The sequence below is a fragment of the Herpailurus yagouaroundi genome, unplaced genomic scaffold (genome assembly GCF_014898765.1).
Source record: "Herpailurus yagouaroundi ecotype Mexico unplaced genomic scaffold, PumYag 141, whole genome shotgun sequence".
NCBI classification, from domain to species: domain Eukaryota; kingdom Metazoa; phylum Chordata; class Mammalia; order Carnivora; family Felidae; genus Herpailurus; species Herpailurus yagouaroundi.
In genome coordinates, this window is record NW_024412396.1 from 74,977,611 (window position 1) to 74,987,895 (window position 10,285).

Sequence of the window (10,285 nt, forward strand, 5' to 3'; positions counted from 1 at the left end):
CTTTTAAAGAGGAAAGGAAAATAAGTCCTGAACATCCTCCCCAGGTAAAGTTTTCGGTTCGTAGATAATACTGTATGTCGTCGTTACCTTTGTGGCAATCTCAAAAGAATTTTTCTTAAATTGTAGGTTATTTCTCTGATAGAAAGTAATTCTGTGGTGATTATACACGGTGCCACGGGTAGTGGCAAAAGCACTCAGCTGCCACAGTATATCCTGGACCATTACGTTCAGCGCTCTGCCTACTGCAACATTGTGGTCACCCAGCCCCGGAAGATAGGGGCCACCAGCATCGCCAGGTGGATCAGCAAAGAGCGCGCCTGGACGCTCGGTGGTCTGGTGGGCTATCAGGTGAGGCCGGGAGCAAGCCACCTCTTTCCTCGTGAGTGTTTTATTCTGTAGAAGTCGACGGTTTCTGCTGGAAATTGAAATGAAACCAGTTGCTTACAGGGCAGACCTGTGGTGTAATGTAAAAAACAGTGAAACTTGGGGCACCGGGGTGGCTCAGTCAGTTGAGCAGCTGACTCTTAATTTTGACTCTGGTCGTGATCCTGGGGTTGTGGGATTGAGCCCGGGTCGGGCTCTGCTCTCTATCTCTCTCCCTCTGCTCCGCTTTCTCTCTCTCTCCCCCTCTGCCCCTCTCCCCTGCTCCCATGCGTTCTCTCTAAAAAGAAAATAATAATAATAATGTTTAAAAAGCAGTGAAACTGAATTTTTTGATTAGAACTTCTATTTCTTTCTTGGTTGAATACGAAAGGAGCCAGAATCCTGAGACTCATGGTTTTTGTGATTTTATCTTTGTACGTAGATGTCTTCATACACTATGGTCTTAACATAAAAATGGTACAGGCAGTATGACTAGATAAGCCACATTCCCCCCACCCCCTGAAAAAGAGAAGGAAAAAAATCATCTTGAGAATGATGGTTTTTTTTTTTTTAAGTTTCTTTTTCTTTAATGTTGATTTTGAGAGAGAGAGAGAGAGGGAGACAAACTCCCAAACAGGCTCTGCACTGTCAGGACAGAGCCCAGTGTGGGGCTCAAACTCATGAACCGTGGATCGTGATCAGAGCCAAAATCAAGAGTCAGACGCTGAACTGGCTGAGCTACCCAGGTGCCTGAGAATGACAGTTTTAACTTAGAGCCTCTAGTTTTTATTCCCTTACTTACTTACCTCCAATATGGAGGTCCAGTGTGGACATAACCTTCTTGGTAGTTAAATGTGAACCATTGAAACCTGAAAGTTTTCTCCTTTTTCTTTTCCTTCTCTGCTTTTAGGTAGGGTTAGAGAAGATAGCAACAGAAGACACCAAGTTAATTTATATGACAACGGGAGTCCTGCTTCAGAAAATAGTCAGTACTAAGAGTTTGGTGGAGTTCACCCACATCTTCGTCGATGAGGTGCGCGCTTCTTGAACACAGCTCTGCCCTTACGCTCGTGTTCTTATTTTGTAAGAGAACAGACAATGTGCAAATTATTGTAAACGTTCCCTCCTTGTAAAGTGTCGTGCCGTTGGTCTGTATCTGCTTTATTCTATTGCTAGATGTTGATTTTGTTTTTTTTTGTTGGCGCTTAGCTCTAAAACACAGGTGTGGAGGTTGAGGACTGTGACCAGGTTCCTTGATTAGAGCGGGGTTGGCAAACTCCAGCCCTCGGGCCAAATTTGGCACCTGCCTTCGTACGTAAAGTTTTATGGGAACACAGTTTGGCTTGTTTGCTGGTGCTAAAGAGAGGCGTGGCTGCAGCAGCCGGGCGTCCTCACTACCTGCCTTTTGCAGTAAAAGTCTGCCGAGCCCTGGTTTAGAGTGTTAGTCACATCAGACACTCAGAAGAACTTTCATTGTATGCAGGTATTTTCCATCTAGTAAAATGAGGACAGTTGTGCTTTTTTTTTAAGAAAATAAAGTACACGTGAGATACTGATATAGTCTCCTTTCTTAAGAAGCTCTAGTAAAGAGTCTTTGTGCCAGTCTTAGCTTTCTGGATTTTTCTCAGGATGGAATATTTGATTGATTTTGTTTATATTTTAAACGAGTTTTTTTTGTGGTGGGAGGATGTTGTGTTGAGTTTTCTTTCCCAGGAGTTTTGGAAATGCCTGACCCCGCAGTCTTGACTTTTAAAGCCCGTCAGTAATTACGCCTTTCTGGAGGCATGAAAAACATCGGCAAAGAGCTAGATTTGTGGAAGGTTGGAGATGGGGCTAGAGACAGAGGCTGATGGGAAACTGCCCGGGCGGCTGTGGAGGGTCAGCGTTCCACTCTGTTGAAATGCGTGTGATGGTCAACAGCACTCAGACCTACTGGAGGAGGGGCCGAGCAGGTGCATTTGCTAGTGTGTGCGCAGCTAAACGTGGTTTTACATTACCAGGAGATGTTTGGGAGAGTGGAAGGTAGGAAGACGATCTCTTGTCCTTTGCAAAATAGCGTGACGTACAGTCTGGCTCAGGGTTTTTCTTTATGATGGTTATTTTTGAGTGTCTTTAGATTAGATAGAGATGAAATGCAATTTCACGGGCAGTGTATCCAAAGGTGCCATTACCCAGTACATAATACTTCCCGGAGCCTTAATACTACAGGCTGGCGACAGCAAACGGCCTCGTGGCGTTCGCCCTGGGCAGTTCACTCGAGAGCTCTGCTGCCGGTGCCCCCATTTATTTTCTGTGTGTCCGCTGTCTTTCTGACCGTTGACTGGGATTGTATGCACGTCCCTGAGTGGTGAGGGCACACCTGTCCTCCCGCGTTACTGACTTCGTTCCTTCCCGGAGCAAGGGCCTGTCCCGGGGAGCAATGGCTAGCGGAGGCTGTCTTGTCACCCTGCCACCACAGCCTCTGGCTCTGCACCTGTGTCCCCTGCACCTAGTAGGCATGCTGGTAATTACCTGCCTCAGCGAAGAATGGATTGGATATGCTTGAAATTTTAGGTTTATAAGCAATATCGTTCCTAAATGGTGGGATGATTTGAATTTCAAAGGCAATCTAAGAGCAAAGGTTGAAGACGGCCAGGCTGTTGAAAACGGGATGATAATGTTTTTAACTTGTCAGCTCTTGAAAAAGAATAAAGTGGCTTCAGGTAACCATTCCTTCAATAAGCATTTTCCCAGTACCGGCCTCATCGGGCGGAGATTATCAACACATGACTGGTGGTGTCTCCCTTCAGCCACTCCCCCGGGGAGACAGATCCCTGCTGAGGTGTGTGTTGGCCGGTGGCAGGGAGAGGACTGTGGGGTCCTCGGGGCAGGAGAGGGAGGCCGGATGGCCCCGAGAACCTGGGGAGAAGCCGGGTCTAGAAAGTCAGGGTGTGGTGGCCGCGGGGAACTGAACGCTGAGGAGAAGTCACCTGGGGGCTCTTGGCTGATGAGAGCCTTTACTTTTCTTTCTCGAGTAGGAGACGGGGTGTTTGTGCTGAGGTGTTCCGGAGTCTGGTGATAGGATGAAATAAGGATTACATTTATAATGGTGTCCCTGGGATGTCCGGCCACTCATGTGAACGTTCAATACTTTTCAGGTGCTGTTCTTCTTTTCTTTTCCCTGTCCCGCTCCCCCGCGGCTCCCCTTCGGTGGGGAGTGAGGAAGGAGCGGGACCAGGGGCAGATGTGGCTGTGGAATAATGACTGGGCCTGGACACCAAGGGGAGGAGCGCTCCCGCCTTTGGACTCGGCGGCCAGTCTCTCCACTTTGGCGGCAAAATGTCCCAGAATCGAATCTTACTGTCCCCTTGTGCGTTGAGTTACCCCGGCTGAGTGACAGTTCTTGTAGAAAAGCAGCCCCACGTGACCCAAACGTTTGCCGTTGGCTGGCCTGGGGCCGGCAGAGCAGGGGAGGTTGAGGGAGCTGTGGGTCCGTGGGGGCCCTGCCTGCCTCGCCAGGGGCGGGGGGGGGGGGGGAGGTAGAGGAGGGTGGGGACGGGGCTGCTTTCCCTGGGCTGCAGCTCCCACGCCAGCTCCCCAGGGTGACCCCGAGCGCCCGCAGCTCCCCCTGGTGCCCTCGGCTCCTAGCCTCCATCTGCTTGCCCGTTTGTGGCTGACCTGACCGTGCCACAGCCAACCCGGCCCACCCTCGGTCGCCACGGTTCTGCGTCTCACGGAGCGGGCACGCTGGCCTCAGCCTCCGCCCTGTGCTCACTTGCCAGCCTGGGTGCAGCTGGAGACTGAGGGGAGCGTGTGGTTGGCAGGGGAAAGTAGAGGAGGTGGGTCCGGTGGCTGTCTGTGCCACCGGGGACGGGTGGGGATGGTTCCGCTGGACTCCGTGACCCCGGGGGGCACCACTGGCATTGCACGCGCGGGACCAGAGATGCTAAGTTCTCTGCCCAGATGCCCCAGAGAGAAGCACCGAGGGGGAAGAGACCCACCCGGGCCTCTTCTGTGCCCTCTCGTTCGTGGGCCAGGCGGCCCGGCTTCCTCTTAGCCGTCCGGTCCGCCCAGAGGAAGCGCGTTTAGAAGAGCCAGCTGCCCTGCCCCCCGCCTCCCGGCGACCATCAGAGCCGCTTCCGCGGTCATGTGCGTTGCTGGCTGCCACATGGGGCGCCCCACTTTTCTATTTTGCAGGTACACGAACGGACCGAAGAAATGGATTTCCTGCTGTTGGTAGTCCGCAAACTTCTGAGAACAAATTCGCGTTTTGTGAAGGTAAATCTGATTTCCTGAGTAACAGGAATATTCAGGGTTAAGGTTTATGATTTGGATTTGTGTCTCTTCGTTTTTTCAGAAACCATCGAAAGCAGTGACTCTTGACATTTGTTGTTGTGTGTCCTCCTCCACATCTGGCCAGGAAGCTGGCTCCAGGGCATTCCCTCAGGATGGGAGTGTGGAATCTTTTTTTTTTTTTTTTTTGGATTATTATGTTGCATTAAATTCGGAAATTTTCTCCAGGCAGAAAGTGATGTGATGGTTGTTGACTCTAATGAAATACTGAGTGTTGGATCACTGCTTTTGGTTGAATAATTACCACAGTTTGGAGGTATGTGACTACATCTGCAGTCTTTGTTCTAAAAACGACACCAGAAGAGGAATTGAGGGTTTTTTTAATTAAAAATTTTTTATAAAGTATATTTATTTTGGAGAGAGAGAGCATGAGTCAGGGAGGAGCATAGAGAGAGAGGGAGAGAATCCCAAGCAGGCTCCAGGCTGTCAGTGCCCAGCCCGGCGCGGAGCTCAAACCCGCGGACCGTGAGAGCGTGACCTGAGCCAAAGTCAGACGCTTAACTGAGCCACCCAGGCGCCCTGAGGACAGTTCTGTGCGCTGCTGTTTTAAAGACTTGGGTTTTGAGTTGACTGAAAGTCCGTCGGGATGGTGATCGCTGTTTGCATCACGTGAACTGAAAGGAGGAGGGCGTGAACTCGACTGAACTAGCGGAGGGTTGTGATAATTACGTGTTCCCCATGTAGGCCACCCCGTGTGTGGGGAGCAGCTTCCGAAGGGTGGCCGCGGCTGGAGTGTGGCCTCGTGGAAAGGGCTGTGACGGGCTTTGCTGCTGTTGGAAAGCAGTTGTCTGCCAGTCTTCCGTCTGTTCATCTGCTTAGGGAAGCATCTCTTGGGACTCCGCTCCCAGGATGAGACCCGTCTGCCGCAGAAGGCTCACCTGGTGGGCGCCAGACAGATGGAATCTGAAAATTGTGATTGTGTCACTGCTTGACACGATTGTAGCACGAATGCAGGAATTTGGCCGTTCTGTTCCTTTTTTGGAATCTTAAAGATGACATTAAAGATTGTTCAACAATTTGGGACCTTTTGGTTGTCATTTTAAGACTTCATTTTGGGGCGCCTGGGTGGCTCAGTCGGTTGAGTGTCTGACTTTGACTCAGGTCACATGATACCATTGAAATGATGGAAACTGAAGAAAAATTGGAAACTTCATAGTCTAACATATCAGCATAAATTTCTGTAACATGCAAATTACTTAGTCATTAGGAATAATTTTTTTTTAAGACTTTGTTTTTAGGGGCACCTGGGTGGATCAGTCGGTTAAGCATCCAACTCTTAGTCTCAGCTCAGGTCTTGATCTCAGGTTTTGATGGTGAATTTAAGCCCCCACACTGGACCCTGCGCTGGGTGCGAAGCCTACTTAAAAAAAGTCTACCACATTGCTGAAAATGGTGGGCAGGAATTTGGTTCCCATTATAAAAATGGTAGGAAACCATTGGTTGGTTTCAGTATTTTCTTCATTTGTTAAAGCTATGAAGCAGAATATTTTCTGGGCCAAGAAATGAGAAATCAAGTTATAGATGGCATTATACTGAGTTTTTTGAAATGCTCAAAAATTCTCTTTTTAGTACTTTTTAAAAAGAGAGTTGCTGTCAGAGACAGATTCGGGAGCGTGGGAAGATGGGCCTGAAGGTCTCCCCTTCCTCTGCCGCACAGACCCTTAGAGGTTCCTGGCTCTGGGCCGTCCCCACACCTGCTGGCCCCGCTGTCACTGTTGGCTGATCACACTCAGGTCAGTCCCACGCTGGTGTCTTGAGCAGGCTGCCGAGTTGTCTGTCTGGAGGAGAGGCTGGTGGCAGTGAGGAGTCTCGATGGCCTTGAGCAGTCCGGTCTGGCCTCATGTCCGCATGCCGCCTCAACCGAACAGAGGCCCCGCACGCCATCAGCCTCACTGTCCCTCGGAAGACAGTTTAGAGAGCATCTGCCGGGACCGAGTATGCCCCGTGGGGGCCACATGGCTTCTCAGAGGCTTCCTTCCAATCTGAAGCAACTCATCTTTTTTTTTTTAAATTTTTTTTTTTCAATGTTTATTTTATTTTTGGGACAGAGAGAGACAGAGCATGAACGGGGGAGGGTCAGAGAGAGAGGAAGACACAGAATCGGAAACAGGCTCCAGGCTCTGAGCCATCAGCCCAGAGCCTGACGCGGGGCTTGAACTCCGGACCGCGAGATCGTGACCTGGTTGAAGTCGGACGCTTAACCGACTGCGCCACCCAGGCGCCCCTGAAGCAACTCATCTTAAATGAGTTCTGGTTAATATGCTTTCTACCATTTGGATCTAACATCTTAGGGGAAAATACACGTATTTTGTTTACACAGTAACGCATTGGGTCGTCGGCAGCCGGCCGAGAGTTGGGTTTACCCCCGGTGAGCGTCTCAGAGACTGGCGGATGGCGCGTGTCCTTTGTGGCACCGCTGCCTTGTCTGCTGCACATCTGGGGTGCTGTGGGTGCTGCTCCTGGCTTTGACACAGAGTTTCTCACGGAGGACATCCCGTATTTGCTTCCTGGCACAACTGACCACTTGTGGTGGGTCCCCAAGCCTCTGTGTCCTGCTTCGGCCTAGGCTGGTTTCTCTCCGCTGTGGCCCTGGGACCGACTGCTCCAGATTTGTGGCTCAGAGCCGGGGTTTTCTGGCTCCGCGTCTGCCTCTTTGCTGTTCTGCTCCCTGGCGTTTCTGTAACACCTCATCTAGTAACTTGCTCGTTTTTACTTTTGTTTTCTGATGCAAAGGTTCCTTTTAGATAAGTGGTCATAGGTTAGCTTTATTGTAGTCTCTCACTTGATAAAATAATTTAGGAGAAGTAGTAAAAGTTGGTTGTCTCTGAGCATTCGTTCAGCTGTAAGAATTTGTACTCCATTATAAGTCAATGTATCATACTGAAGTTTTGAAAATTACTAAAGCAGAAGACAAGCTTGGTAATTTAACAACATCACATTTAGTTGTTGTTGTTGCTCGTTTGTTCTAATGGTTTCTCTTCTGCAGATAATCCTCATGTCGGCCACCATCAGTTGCAAAGAGTTTGCAGATTACTTTGCTGTTCCTGTCCAGAACAAGATGAACCCTGCGTATGTTTTTGAAGTGGAAGGAAAGCCCCATTCAGTCGAAGAGTATTATCTTGATGATTTGGGGCACATGCATCACAGCAGGGTATGTTGGAAGGCATTGTTTCTTTCATAGCGAACGTGCCTTTGTGTCAGAGTAAGCCCGCACTGGTCAGCTACAATTGTAAGACCGTACGAAATCCAAGCTGGGAGATGGTGCGGGCTGGGGCTGGAGAAGGACGGGTCGGGAGAGCCCCGAGTCTGTTGCTGTGAACTGTGGGCATCGAAACACATTGTACGCTCCTGTGAAAGTTGTTGGATTGGTTTTACACATTGTTGGTGAAAAGTAAAATGTCAGATTTTGGTCAGCTATAAAATTGTAGATTCAGTTGAGAGTGGGAGGTAGTTTTGTTTCAAATTTTACTTTGATTAAACTGCTTCTTATAATACAAATTGTGGTGCTCTCAATTGAAGGAGGAGTGTGCTGACGGTGAAGGACCGGGATAATACATCCTTACGAAAAGTTGCAGTTGATTTGACATTGTTTTCACGTGGGTAATACATTTACAGGATTCAAAAATCAAAAAGAGGTTTATGAGCAGGTATAAACTCTCTCCTTCCCCCTCCTGTCCTCTGCTCAGCTCCCCTGCCAACGAGAGGAAACCACTGTCACTAATTTCTTGGGAATCGTGCTGTAACTCTGAATGTCTGTATGAGCAGATACACATGTGCGGTTTCTCCCTTTACAGAAACAGCAGTGCCCTCGGTGCACCTTGCCTTCTCGTTCTGCTTTTCGTGTCCTTTCCCAACTCACAGCTTATTCATTCTCTTTTCAGAGCTACATTCTGTTCTCTCATGTCCATATCTCACTAATCTCCAGTATTTCTGGCCTTCTTCTTTTTTAGGTTTCTTTATGTATTTGAGTGGGGGAGGGGCAGAGAGGGACTCCCAAACGGGCCCTGCACTGTCGGCACCGAGCCCAACGTGGGGCTCCACCCCATGAACCGTTGGAGTGTGACCTGAGCTGAAACCAAGAGTTGGAGGCCTAAACCGGCTGATCCCCCCCGGGTGCCCCTGGTCTGTTCTGGTTGAAAGCAGTGCTGCGGGAGGAGACTGCGCTCCCGACGGTGTGTTCGGAGGCTGGGCTCTCTCTGCCTTGTTACTGTTGACATTTGGGTGCGGTTCTTTGTGGTGAGATGTGGAACATCTCACTGTAGGATGTTCAACAGCGTTTCTGGCCTTGATCCGCTAGCTGCAAGTGGGGCCCCCACTGTGACCACCAACAGTGTTTCCAGACAGTCTGTGGGCGGTCGGCTGCCCCATCGAAGACCCCTGTGTAGGTTATGCCTTGTAGAAGACAGCGTCTGCTGGTGGAATTGCCGGGTCAGAGGGTGTGTGCACTTGTGATTTTGATGGACGGTGCCAGACTGCTCTGTGTAGGAGTTGGACTCTTACCACAAACATTTGTGAGGTGGAGGTAGACTATAGCCTCGACGATGGTGAGTCAGCCGACTGGGTTCCACCTAAGGTAAGAAGACACATTTTGTCAAATCTCTTACAGTGGAGGGAGGCCAGCGATGGCCATTAAAATGTGGCACGTCTTTTTTTCCAACTTTGTAGATGACAGTATTTCAAAAAAACAGGAAAGTTATAAGAATTTTATAGTAAACACGTCTCTGTCACCTGGGTTCTGAAGTTCACGTTTATAAAAAAACTGTCAGAACCAAGAAACTAACTGATATATTATTAGAACTAAAGTTGTATTTATTTGGAATTTACTGGTTTTTCCCTAATTTCCTTTCTCTGTCTCAGGGTCCCACATTGCTTTGAGTCGTCATGTCTCTGTAGGCTTCTCTGGGCTGTGACAGTTTCTCAGACGTCTCTTATTTTTGATGACCTTGACGGTTTGTAGGAGTACTGGTCAGGTATTTGTAGGATTCCCCACTGTGAGAATTTTTCTGATGTTTTTCTCATGAGTAGACTTGGGGCTATGGATCTTGGGGAGGCAGACCACTGGGGTGAAGTGCTGTATTGTCACGGGGGGACCGCCAGCGTGGCCTATCACTGGTGATGTTGGCCAAGGAAGCTTTTAAAAAAAATTTTTAATTTGTTTTTGAAAGAGAGACAGTGTGAGCAAGGGAGGGGCAGAGAGAGAGAAACACAGAATCTGAAGCAGGCTCCAGGCCCCACGCTGTCAGCACAGAGCCCCACACGGGGCTTGAACCCACCAAACTGTGAGATCACAACCTGAGCCAAAGTCAGATGCTCGACTGACTGAGCCACCCAGGCGCCCCTCCTGGCCAAGGAAGTTTTAGCCAAACTTCTGCCCTACAGTGTTACTGTCCCTTCCTTTTTCTTTTGTATATTTGTATGTGTTTACCTGTTTCTTTGCTCATTGCCTGTTTCTCCCCCCCCCGCCCCCACCCCAGTGAGATGTAAGCAGCATAAGAGAGACACGCCTGTCCTTTGCTGTTTGGACACAAGTCACTAATTGCAGTCCGTATTCAAGGTGGAGGGGAGAGGGCACTTCGTCACATTTAAAAAT

General features: G+C 49.3%; 1 protein-coding gene across 6 annotated transcripts in view; it reads left to right on the forward strand.

Moving 5' to 3' along the window:
* The window catches only part of TDRD9 (tudor domain containing 9), a 121,233-nt gene that overhangs the window by 26,359 nt on the left and 84,589 nt on the right, over positions 1-10,285 (forward strand). For 4 of the 6 annotated variants that reach the window (XR_005791243.1, XM_040478348.1, XM_040478349.1 and 1 more), the window contains exons 4-7: positions 127-348; positions 1,274-1,396; positions 4,540-4,620; positions 7,682-7,846. Coding sequence is in view for 5 of the 6 variants with exons in the window: in XM_040478348.1 (XP_040334282.1) it covers positions 127-348; positions 1,274-1,396; positions 4,540-4,620; positions 7,682-7,846 (591 nt within the window). In the remaining variant the exon portion in view is untranslated. Of the gene's footprint in view, positions 1-126; positions 349-1,273; positions 1,397-4,539; positions 4,621-4,837; positions 4,952-6,959; positions 7,225-7,681; positions 7,847-10,285 lie in introns of those variants that run through there. The other 2 variants (XM_040478352.1, XM_040478351.1) reach the window with 2 other exon arrangements.